At 43.6% G+C, this 20,126-nt stretch overlaps 1 protein-coding gene across 5 annotated transcripts in view; it reads right to left on the bottom strand.

The window, feature by feature from the left end:
- The window catches only part of ERICH6B (glutamate rich 6B), a 241,941-nt gene that overhangs the window by 156,842 nt on the left and 64,973 nt on the right, over positions 1-20,126 (bottom strand). For all 5 annotated transcript variants that reach the window (XM_068267754.1, XM_068267755.1, XM_068267757.1 and 2 more), the window contains exons 3-4: positions 11,026-11,074; positions 3,109-3,233 (exon numbers count right to left, since the gene is read on the bottom strand). In XM_068267754.1, coding sequence (XP_068123855.1) covers positions 3,109-3,233; positions 11,026-11,074 — 174 coding nt within the window. The remainder of the gene's footprint in view (positions 1-3,108; positions 3,234-11,025; positions 11,075-20,126) is intronic.

Below are 20,126 nucleotides of genomic sequence, written 5' to 3'. Positions count from 1 at the left end.
AGTGCATTTCTATCCTAATACAATAACAATTTTTATGAGAGAGGCATAAGGTCAAAAGTGAGAGCAGTTGAGCATAATATTTTACACTTGCTCTACCCAGGTGATAACACATATGGCACAGCTCTTTGTTGCTCCAGCACGTTTATTTTTTGAATTATTTTTTAACTGGTCCTGGACGTGTTCTATTGAATTCTACACTCTGTTTGGAGACTCTTATCTAGCTCAGGTGTATATTTCAATATTCCAGGTCTGTGCAATCCCGCCGCAATCACGTTTTTGTTGCCACACTCAACAATCCAATGACAGCTGCACTCTATGCAATGGTCAGATGCCAATCCCAATGATCACAGCCTAAAAATTGAAGAAAAAAATGGCTGTGGTGCTTAAAGGACAACTATCGCGAAAATCTTAAAATGTAAAATACATGTAAACACATACAAATAAGAAGTAAATTTCTTTCAGAGTAAAATGAGCCATAAATTAATTTTCTCCTATGTTGCTGTCACTTACAGTAGGTAGTAGAAATCATCAGAGGCGTTTTGACTGAAAATCCACAGTCGTGTGTTCTGCTTGGAGGGGGTGAGTCCACCACTGCCTCCTCTATTACCAAGATGGGTTTTTAAGTTCTTTTAGTGTTTTTTATCCTATTGGCGCCTCTGTTATCCTATTATCTACATCAAGTCCACCCTTGGTGGAGGGTTGTACCCTTCCTTCTTCAACTACAGAGAGCGACTTTTTAATCCTGAGTGGGGTCAGGACAATCTCCCCACCTGCTTTAACAGTGGTTGCCTACTTGGTAACCCTGGTTTGTGAGTATTAAATTAATATTATTACTCTATCAATTATACCTTACCAGTACATACTACACTATATTGGGCTCTTGGTGTTCTCTCTTTTTCTGGACTCTATGCAAAGTTTTGCTGGGCAGCAGTGTCTCTGAATTACAATGCTGCTAAGATCATGTACATTTGGCCCTGTCCATAATACATCATGACCACACCCACCTTCCGGTGCATGGTCACGCCTTTTTCCCCCCGCAATCATGGGATGTGTGGGCCCCAGGTTGAAATTTCTTTGGTGGGCCCCCAGTGTCCCAGTCCGACCCTGTGCATGAGTGACAAGTGTTTGAAGAGTCTGGAGTGTAAATGCTGTACATTTTCTTAATAAATTATATAATGTATATAAAACTTAGAAATGTGTATATATAATAATATATATAAAGTGTACTGCAGCAAAATATCATTTTTCTTTGAACTTTTTAAATTGATTTTCTCAGAAACTGCAGGCCCTTTTTGAAAATGCCCCCCCCCCCCTTCCCACAATTCTCCTGAACATACCTCAAAAATTGCTTTGCTATTAACTGCTATAGTTGGTGCCATTGACTTCAATGCAGTGTGCCCCAAAATCTGCTGGCAAATTCACAAAACTGTGAAAGGTAACCTTTAAAGTGAAATGTGCACCAATTCCATTAACCACTTAAGTCTATTTGGCTCCCGCCACCTTCCGTTAGCCCGGAGATCAATGAATGGGAACACAGTTCCCATTCATTGATCTAAGTCCCCGTATGAAAGACCGACCTTGTCAGCAAGACGGTTCAGTCTTTCATAAATCCACTTCTGCTCCATCCATGCTTTACTTCCCCTTGCGTAGTAATACTACACATGCAGAAGTAAGCTCTGAGGGCATCTTGTGGCCAAATAGTAATATTACATCTAGGACTAAATATTTCCAGATAATTACATTTTTTTACTGTTAAAATTTGTCCCTTACCTCCCACACTCCCCAACAGCTACACAAATTTGTTGGGGTAAAAAAAAAAATACAATAAAAAAAATACATAGTTACCTTAGGGACTAATCTTTTCTAATATGTGATGGACGCAAAACCGAAAAAAATGCACCTTTATTTCCAAATAAAATATCGGCGCCATACATTGTGATAAGAAAATAATTTAGACGGTGTAATAACCGGTACAAATGGACAAATAAAATACATGGGTTTTAATTACGGTACCATGTATTAATTTCAAACTATAATGGCCAAAAACTTGAGAAATAATGAATTTCTTTCCATTGCTTTCTTAATATTCCTGTTAAAATGGATTTAAAATAAAATAATTCTTAGCAAAATGTACCACCCAAAGAAAGCCTGAATGGTGGTGGAAAAAAACAAGATATAGATAATTTCAGTGTGATAGTAGTGATAAAGTTATTGGCAAATGAATAAGAGGTTAAAGTTGCTCAGATGCATAACTTGAAACAACACTGTGGGCTAAAGTGGTTAAAATGCTCAATAAGTGAAAATGGCCCAGTTGCCGCCAGATCAAACTTTAAAAAATTGCCAGCTAATTCCCTACTGACTGAAATTTTTTTATAATGCCATTGAAATACATTAGTGAGGGGAAGAGATCAGAATTTCAGAAAATCACAATTTGGACGAAAATTTTGATATGTGTAATATTGTTTATTGTACCACCCTGTTGGTTCCTATAAAGACATTTGATTGGTACATAGTAGACACATAGGTTCATGATTATGGCCTGGTGCACACCAAAAACAGCTAGCAGATCCGCAAAATGCTAGCAGATTTTGAAACGCTTTTTCTTATTTTTCTATGGCGTTTTGCTAGCGTTTTGCGGATTGCTGCAGCGGATTTCAGTATAGTACATTTCATATATTGTTACAGTAAAGCTGTTACTGAACAGCTTCTGTAACAAAAACGCCAGCAAAACCGCTCTGAACAGGCGTTTTTCAGAGCGGTTTGCGTTTTTCCTATACTTAACATTGAGGCAGAAACGCATCCGAAATCCAAAAAATGCCTCACCCCGGCATTTTTCGTTTCTGCAAAACGCCTCCCGCTCTGGTGTGCACCACCCCATTGAGATACATTGACCAAGCGGATCCGCAGCCGCAAGCGGCTGCAGAAACGCTGAAAAAGCCGCTCGGTGTGCACCAGCCCTAAGATCTATTTCTCAGTGATAGGAAATTGTTGTTTACCTCAGTATAATTTTCCTCTGTGTTTTCTGAAGGCTGCCATAACTAAACAGCTAATTAAAAATTTGATTATTTTGTGGCGGCTTCATTTGAAACATGAACCTTTTTCACTTACCAGTTGTAATACCTGCTGCAGACAAGTCATGACAACTCCATTCTGTCTGGGTGTGCACACTTCTGGTCTGACATTTTTGTACATTTTCCATAGTCTTTGTCACACTGGCTGAAGCTGGGACTTTGCTGCAAGGGTAAAACAGTAAAAATTAATGAGTAAACAAGACCTGTTTGATATTGCAAGGGCTGTGATACTATAATTACTTTATAGCGGTCTATGGGCAAATAGTCGGTTTGGTAATTTGGGCACCGCAATAGATCACTGTGTAATTTGTGGTTACAGAAGTGATATGGGTGCCAAGGTCCAGTTCTTATATAGCTGAACCCCGGCTACTGGCAGAGGCAGTGGCAGGAGTCAGCTAGCGGGAATCAGAGTTTGGCTATCACCTAGTCATTCTCCTCATGAGGGAACTTAAAGGTTATCTTTAGGACCCATTTCAATTTTTGCCGACGTGAGTCTCTGGGACGCATGTTGTGTTGATGTGAGTACACATCCATATCCCTCTAGCAGTGCCATGCACAGCTATGGGGATTCACATGTGTGATGAAAAAAAATGGTGCCAATCGTCCGGTTTCTTCCCCACACGCAAATTTGGAAGCAGCCTATTGATTTCAATAGACTGCAATTCCCCATTCAAACTTGTTTGAGGGGGATTGCTATTGATAAACATAGCATCCGTTCACCTCTGTTAGGATCTGGTCCATTTAATTACGCTAAATGAACCGGGCCTAAATCAGTGAACCGGGCCTAAATCTGTGGGTTGGTGCCTCTAGTGAGGAGCTCTGCACTTTACCCCAGCTCATCCCAGGTATTCTGCAGCTCATTCCTCCGGTTTGCTGCTCACAAGTTTATCCTCAATACATTAAGCCCCAAAAAGTAATTAATATTCTATGCTGCAGCTGTGTCATAGCACCAGGGAGTCAACCTGCATACACCCGGATCCCACAGGGGTTTACAGTCAGATGCAAAGAATAGAAAAAAAGAGAAGGCAAGCTATGTAGCGGCCGGCACTACCTGGAGGATTGGCCTTTGAGATATGACAGGATGCTTTCTAACATCAATCCCATGAGAACCTGATCTGCGTGCTCAGGATGACCCAATACAGCATTGTAACTTGTCAATAGTAGAAAAGTGAAAAACATCCGGCACTGCAGCGATTACACATTGCGTTTATTCCAGACTGTGCTCAAGTGGAATGCATACAGCAAACAGTACAATATGAGGAACAGTATATCCTACCATGGGTGTGTTGAGTGGCAGTGGGCGCAGGGTGTAGTTCGGGCAGCCTAACGGACAAGCCTCAGAAGAAGCACCGCCGTGTGAAACGTCCGTTAGGCTGCCCGAACTACACCCTGCGCCCACTGCCACTCAACACACCCATGGTAGGATATACTGTTCCTCATATTGTACTGTTTGCTGTATGCATTCCACTTGAGCACAGTCTGGAATAAACGCAATGTGTAATCGCTGCAGTGCCGGATGTTTTTCACTTTTCTACTATTGACAAGAAAGAATAGAAAAAGCTGGGTCTCCACCTGGATTTTGCAATATTAGCTCAATTTATTAGTGGTACCATAGCCACAGAAAGCACAGTGTTTCGGTACACAGACCTTTGTCAAAAGTTCTTTTCAGCATTTGACAAAGGCCTGTGTGCCGAAACATTGCGCTTTCTGTGGCTATGGTACCACTAATAAATTAATCTAATATTGTAAAATCCATGTGGAGACAGCTTTTTCCATTCTTTGCATCAGCACTGTGGAGTGTCAGCCTGTCTTGTAACACCCAAGCTGAAAAACCCATTTTCCTATTACAAAGCATCTTTTATGATCTGTGTCTACACTGCCCTCTTCACCCTAATCGGCTACAACAGAAGGCAAGTCTATGCGTTGTTTTTTTATTTGAGTACATAAATTATGCCTCAGAGCATACAGTAAAATCTCATGCCTCATCTTGTGACTTCATCAGCCTTATAATCTAACAGGACGTTCCAGAAAGATGAAAAACGGTTGAGTTGACCAATTTTCTCAAATTTCTTACAAATGAGCAGGATCTGGTCTCAGCCATGAACTCACCTAGACCTCTAAAGTGAAGGTGTCCTCAAGAACACCAAGACTTGTAAACTTGACTCAGTAGAGGTTTGGCTACCAATATATTGCATGAATAAAGTACTGTAATGGTAAGCAATAAAAAAGAGCAAAGCATGCTGGTTTAGAGGGTGTATCTTCTGCCAAAACAAAGAAACACACAGTATTGTCCACAATCCCTTAAAGCGGTATAAAACCCTGACATAATATTCAATAAAAACATGTTTTCCTACTTTTTATGTGCCATACGGTTATCATATTTGCATTTGTGCATAAATATTATTATTCATTTAGAAAATACAAGTTCCCAAAAGTACAGTTTTTTGCTTTGAGAGCTGCCTTTGCATTTTATTCATAACTGGTTTAATTCATGTTGTATTGAAGGCAGAACTGCTTTCAGTGTCTCTCTGTGTCAAGGAGCTTCTGCTCAGTTAGAGAATGTGTCACATTCCTTACTTGATACAATTAAGTAAACACAAGATAACATTATCTCAAGTTTGGATGCCTCCAGATTTCTCTGCACTGAACTCTCAAGCTCTGTGTTTAACTAATTGAATGCTGTTCTAGTAAAAAAAAAAAATGGTGGTAGTATATAACATGCTGTAAATAACGTTTTAGAGCAAAGAAGAAATGCTGGGTTTCATTCCACTTTAAGATCTGAGAAATGAGTGTTCCTAGATCACAGAAGCTCTGGTGGAACCTTTTTGTAGCCCGACTCTTCCAATCCTTGCTAAAATGTGTAGCATGAAAAGATTGTATATCTACCAAGTATCATGAAAACATGAATGTATGGAATGTAAGCACCTGAGATCTCACTCAGGCAGCTCCTAAAATACTGTGTGAGCGGATAGCTGCCCGCCATTCATCTGTGTCTAACTAAATTGTACACAAAGACTGTACATGCCTGGAATATGAACAGAGTGATGGCGGCCAGTGGGGGATGTATTACTGGGCAGCACATGGCAATCATTTTCCCTTAACTGAGCAACATTTTTGCAGGTATTGACAGTTAACTACAGCAAATGGTGTTTTTACAGTAATATATGTCTTGGTTGTGTACTGTCTTCTGAATCTGTTTACATGCCAGTGTTTCCCTGAACTCTCTCAACCCCTTCAGGAGGACCAGAACAATGTTAGTACTTTATAGTTTAATCAGTAGTAACTTTTATCATATTGCGATTCATCACAATTTAAAGAGATACTGTTAGGAAAATAACGTAATTAATAAATAGCTTTTTTCTTTTTTTTTTTTTTACAATATTCATTTATAGAATATTTAGTCAGAGTTTGCCCATTGTAAAATCTTTTCTCTCCCTGATTTACATTCTGAAATTTATCACAGGCGATGACATCTTTAGTTCCGCCAGGTGATTTCTGCATAATGATTGTTTACTGCGAGTTATGAAGTCAGTGCAAAAATAATCAGCCTATGCTAAGCATCCCTGGGAACTATAAACTGTAGTTGCTCGCAGAAAAGTCTTATCAATGGACAGATTATCAAAGAAATGAGATCTCTAGGTCATACTCAGCAGGTTGTAAATACTGTAACCCTGCCTCTTAAGGCATTAGAAATACACAGGCATCTGCAGGCACTAGTTAGGACCATGGCAGAACTTACAACCATCCTATGATGAGACGACCATGGTCCTAGCTCTAAAGCCTTCTACACAGGCTATATTAAACTCACCCACGGCTGTCTGACAAGATTCTAGTGAGTGTACAGCCTCGAATCCTCTTCAGCGCAACAGCAAGTCAAATTGGCCAAGGGCACTGTTCTACACTCTCACCCTGCCCACTCTGTGATGCTCCTTATCAGCCCTCCTCTCCTTGCATGGCAACAGAACTCGTCGCTAGCCCTCATGCTATCTGTACAGCCTTGAACCTGCACTTTCACCCAAGAGATCGAGCTCTGCTCCTTGCCAGACAGTCCTCATACGTGTTTACAAGGCTTAATCTTACACCAGTGTCCTTTATCGCAAATAAACAAGCCAGGAATTAGCAAAAGGTTGCTTGGCACCACCCAAAAATGTAAGCCAGCCATGCCAGAGCTGGCTCCAGGATCCTAAAAAAAGCTGTGTTTGTGTTCTTTGGATCAGGGGCTGACACAAAATGCACAGACATCACACAGCAATTTTTCTGGTATTTACACAAGTAACATAGCTTGCTACGCACAGAGCACAACTCATGTTATGTACACATGTTACACCATTTGCACAATGCATGTTAAACTAGCAATGCCCATGTTGCAGTATGTGTGCAACATGCGCTATGTTACTTGCGTGATTGTTGGTGAAATTGCTGTGCGCTGTCTGCATACAGCATTTGTACAGTAGTATTATTAAGTAGTAATTATACCCCTATGTAACTACATAAAGTGCCGTCTAAACTTAAAACAATAAATGCATAAAATGTACAATATAGTTTTGAATAGATCCGATTTTTATCATGAAAAAAACATGGCTCATAATAATGTCACAGGTATGAGCAATATATGTGTTTATGGCAGCGGCAATGCCAATTACTGTACATTGATGACTGCACATCTAATGAGAAACAATGCATTAATGCACGTCTTATACAGTTCAGTAATCATCATCTCTGGTCACAGCTGGAAACTGAAAATCCCTGAAAACTGAGCCCGCTCTGCTCTCCACAATCTCATCAAATAGCTTCTTGGTGAGTCTATACTGCTTAAAATACAGCAAATAATAAAACACCATCAGATGTGCAAATATTTGAACTGGAGCTCTGTTAGACTTTGTACACACAAATGCTAAAAAAGGCCTTCTGTACATTCCTGGGGTGTTCCAAATGTTCTGCCTGAACACAACGCATTTAATAGAGATGAGAACTTTATGAAGAGCTTGTTTACTGCATGGCAGGATGTTAAAAATAATAGAGTGCTGTTTTTGTGACTGCAGTAGTTGTCATTCCATGCTGCTAACTCCCCACTGCACCGAGTCTTGAAGTGCAGACACTCCGTGTATATACAGTCTACTGGATGGATGCTCTATCCAGATCACATGTAGAAAGATAGATCGGTAACAGCCATTTACATCAGGTAGTATTGGTTTGAGTTATTGGTGATTAAAGTGGAAATGTAGTGAAAATAACATAATGAACAATAATTACTTATTTTTTATACTATTCATTTATAAATTGTTTAGTCAGTGTTTGTCCATTTTAAAATCTTTCCTAACCCTGATTTACATTCTGAAATGTATCACAGGTGGCGATATCTAATCCTGTGGAATGTTTGTTTATATTTAGTGAGAGTTCCGAAGTCAGTACAAAATATACCTCATCTCCCAGAATGCATGGGGAGAATTCCGCATAGCTAATCAGCCAAGGCTAAATATTACAGGGAGAAAGGACTACATTCATTATACAGCACTATATAGATATAGGAAGTGTTTCTGATGCTGAAACCAGAAAATTACCATAAAAGTGGGTATCCTGAATAATTGACTGCATTCTACTGTACTATATGTCACTAGCAGGGGCGTAGCAATAGGGGGTGCAGAGGTAGCGACCGCATCGGGGCCCTTGGGCCAGAGGGGCCCCAAAGGGCCTCCCCTCAACTACAGTGTTAGCTCTCTATTGATCCTGTTCTCATAATAATCACTTCTATAGATACTTTGAATAGTGGTAATCATTAACAAGCTGTTCCCCATCCCCTTCTTGCACCTCTGACACTGTAGTTGCCATTGGCAGGTTTTGGTGCACCGTATCAATTAATTTGTATAGAGTGCTTGGGGGGCCCCATGTAAAATTTGCATCGGGGCTCACAGCTCCTTAGCTACGCCACTGGTCACTAGAATGGGTAAGCCAACTTTGTAGAATCACTTTTGCAACATCCAGTTTATAACAGAACAGAACTGTATATAAGATTCTCAGCCTAGAAAACAAGGTAACAATGAAGCCACTGGAAAAAAGCAATCCATTTCTGCTGTATGTAGCCTGCCTAAAAATAATACTGCATTATGCCAGCCTCATGGTCACTTTGTAAAGGGTGAAGGATCTCTCTAGTTACTAGGTGTTGTGTTCTTGTTTCACAAAGGTTTAAGCCTAAAGTGCTTCAGAATAGATGTATTTAGGCAAAAATATACACTGTTTACCATAGATATTGATTTTTAAGATTAACTGATTGCTCGTGATTTAACTTCTCTATATGTCCAGAATTGTGCACATTGATAAAAGATTTTCTCTATTTCTGCACTTCTCCTCATTTTTCCCTCTTCCTTTCTAACACTTTTTAAAGTAAACCAAAAGTGAAATAAACCGATGACCTAAACAATTGTATTTATCCTCCTACTCCTAAAATAGATATCTCATGATTTTATTTTTAAACATTTTATTGAATTGAATAACATTTTATTAGATTGAATGTTTTATTGCCTCTGCAAAATGGCAGTCTATTAAGTCTCCCAGAGCTAAAATACATGAACTCTTGACCCTTTTTTTAAGCTATCCTTTCAGTCAGAGTTGTATTCTGCCAGGAAAAATGTTATGGCTGTAACTTGCTTATCAGTGATGTTTTCTATGATCCAGACAAGGTACTGACAAGACAGAAGCTGTCACTTGCATGTCTGAAAAATAACCCTTTTAAGGCAGCATAATAACAAAAGAAAGACGACCTGGTTATTAATATGTTTTGTACTGTACATACACATGTTTATTGTTTATCTCATCATGCCATGCGTCGCTTCGGGTATACTTCAAGCCTAATTATCAGCCAAGATGCTTTAGTGTGTACAGATAAAATAGACTCATTGTTACATCACTTGTCGAGGGGCTGGAAGGCCTCCTATTGTGTGCAAAGCACCCTTGTTCCAGTGATCAGGGACAATGTGCTTTTCCGTGCCTCTGTGTGTTGAACAGGTGGAACGGTGGGAGGAAAGAGGAGGCATATGATAACATTTTCTCACTCTCTTAATAAAGCGCTGTTTCTGTATCTCTACTCCATTTCAAGTGGATGGGCATGGGTGAATTAGTAGACCTCACCTGACTCCTCAGAGGATTAAAAGTAGAAAAAGAAAAATGCCAAACGAGTTAATTGAAGGGCGCTGCTATATTAATTTAGAGCTGCCTATTCCTCAAGGTCTGGGGTATCCCCTTCCCCCTACCAATACTTGGAGCAAAAAAAGTTAATACAGAGGAAGGCGCTATGAACAGGCAGAGCCGAGACTCAAACACTGGTTGCCTGTGTCAAAGGCAGAGCCCTCAACCACTACACTATCCAGCCACCACTGGCTGGACTATTCCGGGATCAACTATACATCCCGGAATAGTCCAGCCAGTGGTGGCTGGATAGTGTAGTGGTTGAGGGCTCTGCCTTTGACACAGGCAACCAGTGTTTGAGTCTCGGCTCTGCCTGTTCGTAGCACCATCCTCTGTATTAACTTTTTTAGAAAAAGAAAAATGATAGCAAAACACTTCCTTAATTTAATTAAAAAATTTTTTTTTACTTGCTATTAAAATACATTTTATTGTCTTTCAAAGTGAATGCAGTGTCAATCAAGTAATTAATTATGTAAATCCAACATCAATCAAAATGACTTATTGACCACTGGTAGATGCATGATGAGATCCACAATAAATGACCAGTCAGTGGCTTGGTTGTGAATTAGACAGAGTCTATGGTTTCCTCTGAAGGCCCACCCCTAGGGCCAACAGTTATAAACGGCCACCTCAGGGCTAGAAGTTATAAAAATGCTGAATAATGCCATTATGGCAGCAGCCAATATAGTAGCTAGAAGACAGACTGCAGCATGACCCCATAAAAGTACCCATAAAGCTGTCTGATTTTATGATAGGATAGGAAAATGCTTACCTTTTCTTCCTTGTTTCGGAGTATGAGGCCTGCATTTCCTTTTCTTTATCTGCAAATAGGAAAGCATTGTGCCAAAGTTACATTTATTATAAGACTGTTCCCTGGTTTTTAAATGTTATAATCTAAGTGAAACTACAATTTTTGTTTTCCATAATGATTTTTATTGTTTTATCAAAGAACAGTGAAATTATAACAACAACTTATTATAAGAATTACAAACATGTATGCAATTAGCATTCGTTCGTACATAAGTTCCAACTTTAACACTTATATTAGTTATTATATTTAAGAAGGTAAACAGAGTTATAGGCTGTCTTTGTTATCATTGTACAGTGGAGTTAATCCCGTACTAGAGATCTTATTTTGTATCACAACCACTAACCTGATTCAGGCTGGTTGGGCGAAAAAGTCATCTAGCTGATCTATACAATTGGAGAAGTGATCTGTTGATCAACCAATTGTTGTTTATATCTTGTTACCGTTGTATGGAATTAGCCTCATACGAATAGGATCTATCTTCTTGTTTATCATGTATAATGAGGAACTGAAAATATCAATATAAGTATACCTAACTAAAGTAAATAGCCAACAGGCTAATGTATCACTTACATTGAATCCTAACTATATATGGGAGTTATGTTTACAAATATACTTGGCCTTAAATGAGTTTCTAGCTTTATATTTCTGTTATAGACAGATAAAAGATTAGTTAAAAGCATAGGGTAAGTGAAACTACAATTAAAAACAACAGTTCTCTAATCATTGGGTCCCACCAATTCATGTTTTGTGCATACAGACTAGTGTTGGGCGAACACCTGGATGTTCGGGTTCGCGAACGTTTGCCGAACATGGCCGCGATGTTCGGGTGTTCGCGCCGAACTCCGAACATAATGGAAGTCAATGGGGACCCGAACTTTCGTGCTTTGTAAAGCTTCCTTACATGCTACATACCCCAAATTTGCAGGGTATGTGCACCTTGGGAGTGGGTACAAGAGGAAAAAAATATTTGAAAAAGAGCTTATAGTTTTTGAGAAAATTGATTGTAAAGTTTCAAAGGAAAAAATGTCTTTTAAATGCGGAAAATGTCATTTTTCTTTGCACAGGTAACATGCTTTTTGTCGCCATGCAGTCATAAATGTAATACAGATAAGAGGTTCCAGGAAAAGGGACCGGTAACGCTAACCCAGCAGCAGCACACGTGATGGAACAGGAGGAGGGCGGCGCAGGAGGAGAAGGCCACGCTTTGAGACACAACAACCCAGGCCTTGCATGAGGACAAGAAGCGTGCGGATAGCAATGCATTTTGTCGCCATGCAGTCATAAATGTAATACAGATAAGAGGTTCCGCAAAAAGGGACCGGCAACGCTAACCTAGCAGCAGCACACGTGATGGAACAGGAGGAGACGCAGGAGGAGAAGGCCACGCTTTGAGGCGCAACCCAGGCCTTGCATGAGGACAAGAAGCGTGCGGGTAGCAATGCATTTTGTCGCCATGCAGTCATAAATGTAATACAGATGAGAGGTTCAATAAACAGGGACCGGAAACGCTAACCCATCACAGATGTTCATTGTTCATGTTACTTGGTTGGGGTCCGGGAGTGTTGCGTAGTCGTTTCCAATCCAGGATTGATTCATTTTAATTTGAGTCAGACGGTCTGCATTTTCTGTGGAGAGGCGGATACGCCGATCTGTGACGATCCCTCCGGCAGCACTGAAACAGCGTTCCGACATAACGCTGGCTGCCGGGCAAGCCAGCACCTCTATTGCGTACATTGCCAGTTCGTGCCAGGTGTCTAGCTTCGATACCCAATAGTTGAAAGGTGCAGATGGATTGTTCAACACAGCTATGCCATCTGACATGTAGTCCTTGACCATCTTCTCCAGGCGATCGGTGTTGGAGGTGGATCTGCACGCTTGCTGTTCTGTGGGCTGCTGCATGGGTGTCAGAAAATTTTCCCACTCCAAGGACACTGCCGATACCATTCCCTTTTGGGCACTAGCTGCGGCTTGTGTTGTTTGTTGCCCTCCTGGTCGTCCTGGGTTTGCGGAAGTCAGTCTGTCGGCGTACAACTGGCTAGAGGAGGGGGAGGATGTCAATCTCCTCTCTAAAGTCTCCACAAGGGCCTGCTGGTATTCTTCCATTTTGACCTGTCTGACTCTTTCTTCAAGCAGTTTTGGAACATTGTGTTTGTACCATGGATCCAGAAGGGTATAAACCCAGTAATTGGTGTTGTCCAGAATGCGCACAATGCGTGGGTCGCGTTCAATGCAGTCTAGCATGAATTGAGAGATGTGTGCCAGAGTTCTGCCAGAATCCTCATCATCCTCTTGTGAGCGTTGTGATAGTTGTGATGCATCATAGTCGTCACCTTCTTCCTGGTCTGCTTCTGCTGACCATTCGCGCTGAATTGTGGAAGTCCAACGTGCACCGCTCTGGCCCTCGTCAGTGGTGGCATGAAATTCCTGCTCCAACTCCAGCTGTTCCTCCTCCTCTTCTTCGTCATAGCTGCTGGGGCCAGCGTTTCCTGAGGCAGATGGCCTGATGTTGGTATCATCACGCTGATCGTTTTCTCCTTCAGATTCCCCCAGTTGCATCATGACAGCTGTTTCCTTGATTTTCAACATTGACTTATTCAGTAAACACAGCAGTGGTATGGTAATGCTGACTGAAGAGTTGTCACTGCTCACAAGCAACGTGGATTGCTCAAAATTTTGGAGGACTTGGCAGAGGTCCAACATGTTGGCCCAATCGGATCCACAGAAGCTTGGCAGCTGTCCGGATGCGCCTCGGTACTGCGCCGTCATGTATTGGACCACTGCACTCTTCTGCTCGCAAAAGCGGGCTAGCATGTGCAGCGTAGAATTCCAGCGCGTAGGGACATCACACAGCAAGCGATGGTGGGGGAGATTGAAGCGCTCCTGCATCTTGGCGAGTGCCCCTGAAGCAGTACTGGAATTTCTACAATGTTTGGCCACTCGTCGCACCTTCAACAGAAGATCGGCCACGCCTGGGTATGTCCTCAGGAACCGCTGAACTACTAGGTTCATCACGTGCGCCAGGCAAGGGATGTGTGTCAGCTTAGCCAACCTTAAAGCGTGAATGAGATTACTCCCATTATCACACACAACCATGCCCGGTTTCAGGTCCATGCTTGCCAGCCACAAATCCGTCTGTTCCTTTATTCCCCTCCAAATTTCCTCCCCTGTGTACTGCTTATCCCCAAGGCAGATCAGCTTCAGCAACGCTTGCTGATGCATGCCAACAGCTGTGCTGCACTGCTTCCTCGATCCTACTGCTGCTGGGTTAGCGTTTCCGGATGAGGTACAGCTTTGAGATGCGTTGGAGGAGAAGGAGTCAGAGAGGTAGGTGCTGCTGTTGTTATCCAGTGGGAGGGACGGCGGTGCAGCTGTTTGCGGCGTGGGCAACATCCGCGGCGTAGCAGGTGAGGAATCGCTGCCAGGCTCCACAAGGTTCACCCAGTGCGCGGTAAGGGAGATGTATCGACCCTGGCCGAACGCACTCGTCCAGGTGTCAGTGGTGAGGTGAACCTTGCAGGCAACGGCATTCTTCAAGCTTCGGGTTATTTTGCTGACCACGTGCTCATGCAACTCAGGCACTGCAGAGCGCGCAAAGTGGTAGCGGCTGGGAACCACGTAACGTGGGATGGCCACTGACATCATGCCCTTGAAGCTGTTTCTCTCCACCACTCGATATGGCAGCATTTCGCAGGCCAGAAGCTTGGCTATGCTGGCTGTTAGTGCCACGGCCCGGGGGTCATTTGCTGGCAATTTCCTCTTGCGCTCAAACATCTCTGAGACAGACAACTGAACCGTAGGGCTGCACACTGAAGGGCTGTTGGTTGTTGTGTTTGATGAAGACTGGGAGACCTCAAGAGCACTATTTCGGAAAGTGACAGTGTCAGCGTCGTCTGTTTGTGAATGTTGTTGTGAACCACGCAATGGCTGGGCTACTGCTGCTGCTGAGGAGGGTCTGGTGGTGAATCTGGTGACCCCAAGGGAGGCAGTGTTGCTGGTACCCTGTCCTGCCGCGTTTGCCCACAGAGTGGGATGTTTGGATACCATGTGGCGGGTCATGCTGGTGGTGGAGAGGTCCCCCTGCTCAGGCGGGTCTTGCACACCTTGCAAATCACCATGGTACCATCCTCACTGCAGTCTTCAAAGAAAGGCCAGACTTTGGAGCACCTGCCTTGCTGGCGATTTCTGTTTGCGCCTCTTTTGCATCTCACTTGAACTTCCACGCTTGTGGTGCCTGAAATTTCGCGCCGCCTACCTTGTGGCACAAGGCGAACTCGTGCAGCAGTGGGTTCTTCAACAGACTCATCTGTGCTGCTACGATGGCGATGTTCTCCTTCACATACAAAATCTGGGTCTGTGTCCACATTGTCCAAACCCTCCTCTTCCATCTCCTCAAACTCGTCATATGTGATTGTGGGCCGCCGCCGTGGAGTAGAGCTCCCCAGAACATCCTCTACGCAGCTCACTCCAACGTCGTCTTCCAGATCTTCTCGGCCGACCTCCTGCAATTGAAACCCCTCCTGCCCAACTTGCTCTGGGATTTGGGTTTCAAAGTCCTCGGACTCGCCTTGCATTTCAGTGCGCGGTGCATTTCCCACAGTAAATGGTTGTGAATCCGGGCACAACATTTCTGGCTGTTCCATTGACCTTTGAAAGGTGGAAGTTTGTTGGGCTGGGAATAGCTCCTGCGAATACCCCATTGTGTCCTGAGGAAATTCCTGGACTGGTTATTTGGCAGTTGTGTGCGTGGTGTCGCTGCCGGTTGTGTCAGCTTTGTGCCCACTGGCTCCTTGTAACTGGCTGAGGACTCGGACCTCGTGCGTGATGTGCTGGTGCTGCTTAACCCACTGCTGGATGCTTGAGAAGTCATCCAATTAATTAATTATCTGGTCCTGTTCTTTTGGATTTGTGAGGGTTGATTTCCTGGACAACATGGGCGGTATTGAGTGGGTTTTCTTCGGTGCTCCACTGTGGCCTGTACATGAACCGTCAGGGGAAACACCTCTTCCCTTGCCCCTCCCTCTTTCACAGGATTTCTTCTTCATTTCACTTATCCTTAAAGTACACGCTGACTGGCAGCAGTACAGTGGCAGTACAGAAATGCTATATAGTGGTGGGTGAGCGGTGTACTACTATTCCCAGCAGCAACACAGAGCACAATGCTATACAGTGGTGGGTGAGCGGTGTACTACTATTCCCAGCAGCGACACAGAGCACAATGCTATACAGTGGTGGGTGAGCGGTGTACTACTATTCCCAGCAGCGACACAGAGCACAATGCTATACAGTGGTGGGTGAGCGGTGTACTACTATTCCCAGCAGCGACACAGAGCACAATGCTATACAGTGGTGGGTGAGCGGTGTACTACTGTTCCCAGCAGCGACACAGAGCACAATGCTATACAGTGGTGGGTGAGCGGTGTACTACTATTCCCAGCAGCGACACAGAGCACAATGCTATACAGTGGTGGGTGAGCGGTGTACTACTATTCCCAGCAGTCACACAGAGCACAATGCTATACAGTGGTGGGTGAGTGGTGTACTACTGTTCCCAGCAGCGACACAGAGCACAATGCTATACAGTGGTGGGTGAGCGGTGTACTACTATTCCCAGCAGCGACACAGAGCACAATGCTATACAGTGGTGGGTGAGCGGTGTACTACTATTCCCAGCAGCGACACAGAGCACAATGCTATACAGTGGTGGGTGATCGGTGTACTACTATTCCCAGCAGCGACACAGAGCACAATGCTATACAGTGGTGGGTGAGCGGTGTACTACTATTCCCAGCAGCGACACAGAGCACAATGCTATACAGTGGTGGGTGAGCGGTGTACTACTGTTCCCAGCAGCGACACAGAGCACAATGCTATACAGTGGTGGGTGAGCAGTGTACTACTATTCCCAGCAGCGACACAGAGCACAATGCTATACAGTGGTGGGTGAGCGGTGTACTACTATTCCCAGCAGCGACACAGAGTACAATGCTATACAGTGGTGGGTGAGCGGTGTACTACTATCCCCAGCAGCGACACAGAGCACAATGCTATACAGTGGTGGGTGAGCGGTGTACTACTATTCCCAGCAGCGACACAGAGCACAATGCTATACAGTGGTGGGTGAGCGGTGTACTACTATTCCCAGCAGCGACACAGAGCACAATGCTATACAGTGGTGGGTGAGCGGTGTACTACTGTTCCCAGCAGAGACACAGAGTGGCAGTAAACACAATGCTATACAGTGGTGGGTGAGCGGTGTACACAGAGTGGCAGTAAACACAATGCTATATAGTGTGGGTGAGCGGTGTACTACTGTTCCCAGCAGCGACACAATGACTGGGGGGACCCTGGCTAGCCTGGCTGGAGAGAGAACTACCCTGCCTGCCTACCCAAAGCTAAACCCACAGACAAATGGCGGAGAAATGACGTGGATCGGGTATTTATTTACCCAAACCACGTGACCCGTTCGGCCAATCAGAGCGCATTCGGGTCCGAACCACGTGACCCGTTCGGCCAATCACAGCGCTAGCCGAACGTTCGGGGAACGTTCGGCCATGCACTCTTAGTTCGGCCATATGGCCGAACGGTTTGGCCGAACACCATCAGGTGTTCGGTCGAACTCGAACATCACCCGAACAGGGTGATGTTCTGCAGAACCCGAACAGTGGCGAACATTGTTCGCCCAACACTAATACAGACTAGCCATTGCCAACAAGATGGTAATTCTTCAACGTGCATGCAAATGTAATGTACGCAGCTTGTATTTGGGCCAATCCAAATTGGCAGAAAGTGCTTTTGATTGTCCCACCTTCAGTTGAAACCTTTGGAAAGCAGCAGACTTACTATATATGAAAAAAGCCATTCTCACTGGTTTGCCTATTTTACATGCTAGCCAAATAGCAGTATATTTTATGGCTTCAAAGAAAATTTGGGGGGCATAGTTAGGATCTAAATGTTACATACACACAAAACTTCAATTACGCAGTTTTGCACATGTTTACAAACTTGCTTGAAGGCACAAGTATGCAGCAAACTTTTTCGCCAGCTACAAGCTGGTGAAGTGAGATCCACAGCTGTTTACTGGTATTGTCGAATGATCAAGATTGCTGGATCTATTTTTACAGACTTCCCTAGGAAATAATAGCAGACTTCACCATGGTGCGGCAGGGAGCTTTGTGCAGTGCCTTATCACAGTTTCTCTGGCCACTCCTCCCTTTACTGATGTCGATTCCCCAGGATGTCCTCTTTACCCAACCACTGTATGTCTCTAAAAGCTAAACACACATCCAGAACTGCTGGAGTTCAAATCAATCCATGCCTTGGAGTGATGAGGACCAGCCAAGCTGAAACAGCTGGATTCAAGTTGGATTAGTATGGCTCTCAAAAATGAAAAGGCCATAGGGACACTTTCCAATCCAAACAAGTAGTTCTGGACTTTTCTGACATTTAGAGGCATGGGGTGCATGTAATAAACGGCATGAATCAGAATCACATCTGCAAAGTCTAAATATTCTTCTTCTTAACGCAGCTTATTAAAGAGATGATTTGCATATTCACCAGTAATACATCATGGGAGATCTTTCCTGTTTACATAAGCTGAATAATTGCAAATACCTTGGGCTTGATTCACAAAATGGTGCTAACTGTTAGCACGGGCGTGCTAAACAGTTAGCGTGCGATCTTTTGCGCACGCAAAGCCCCGCGATCACGCGATCGTGGACAATGGCAAGGGATAACGCCCGTGCTAACAGTTAGCACCGTTTTGTGAATCAAGCCCTGTCATGATCGCTTCTGCAGCATGTACTGCTGGCTGCAGAGGTGCTGCAGCCAAGTAGTTCTGATTCCTTCACATGCATTTGCTAGCATAGCATTGCTTGTGATAGTCTGTCAGCTAGGGAATGGTGGTCAAGCCAGCCTGCTTGTGACTGAATACCATTCACCTGTGTGGAGATTTGCATCTCTGCTTTCATTGGATGACTTCAGTATAAAGGTTTGCTTCCTGCAGGCGTGCCCTGCCCATCATAGTTTGTCAGTCTAGGCTGATACTGGGTCTCTGAACACTGTGAAATATAGTTCCTTGTATTGTTACTTTCTAGTTTAGTTCTTGTGGAGTTACGTTATATATTTCCCACGGGGACATATATACGTACTCCTTCTAGTATAGAGTCGAAGTATTGTATTGCCTAGCTTAGTTGCTGCATTGCTTCAGATCTAGCTAGTCATCCTGATTTATGTCATATATTGGTTCATTGCCAATATATACATATTCTAGTCAGCGTTTGTTATTTTTGCTAGTCTTGCGTCATATATTGGTTCATTGCCAATATATATGCATACTAGCGTGTTTGTTGTTTTCCATATTGCGTTCGCGGATTACTGTATCACATTGATAGCTGTAATTATAATTCTTGTGATACTCTTGTGTGATTTATCTGTGCTCTTGTACTCTGCCTTGTGGGTTGCGCCAATCTCCTGCGCAGGAGCGGCGAATCCTCCCAGTCCTGTCCTTGTGAAGTAAGCCATTGCTGCGGTCGCGATTGGCTGCTTCATTCCAGTCCTGTCCTTGCGAGGTAGCCATTGCTGTGGTTGCTGTTGGCTACCTCACTCCAGTCTGTCTTGTATTCGCCTGAATGTTTGCTATCGCAAAAGTAGCGCAACATCGCACTGCACTGCCATTGTGTATTATTGGAAACCCAGAGCTGCAGTTGCTCTGGGCAGCCTGTGTAGCCTCTTCCATTATCCTGCTCTTAGCTTTATTGTGCTGGGTGGTCAGACAGTATACCCCCCCCCCCCCCCCCCCCAGCATTACAAGCCCCTTGTGTTTTAAGAAGGCAAATTTATATTCTGCATAGCTTTTTTGTTTTTGTTTGTTTGTTAGTAAGGGACTTTTTGGTTCCTTATGAACTCCTAGTGATTCTGGCTCACAATGAGCTTGCTGGGTACTCTGAGAAAAAAAATTGGGCACCAGGGCCCTAGTCTCCTTAAGGTGGCCACTAACAATCCAATTTCTAGTGAAAAATCATTAGAGCGATCAGAAATTCTGATCAGATTGGTTGTAAATCTCA

Source organism: Hyperolius riggenbachi, chromosome 2, assembly GCF_040937935.1.
Source record: "Hyperolius riggenbachi isolate aHypRig1 chromosome 2, aHypRig1.pri, whole genome shotgun sequence".
NCBI classification, from domain to species: domain Eukaryota; kingdom Metazoa; phylum Chordata; class Amphibia; order Anura; family Hyperoliidae; genus Hyperolius; species Hyperolius riggenbachi.
The sequence above is the reverse complement of the archived record's forward strand: the minus strand, read 5'-3'. Positions and strand labels throughout refer to the sequence as shown.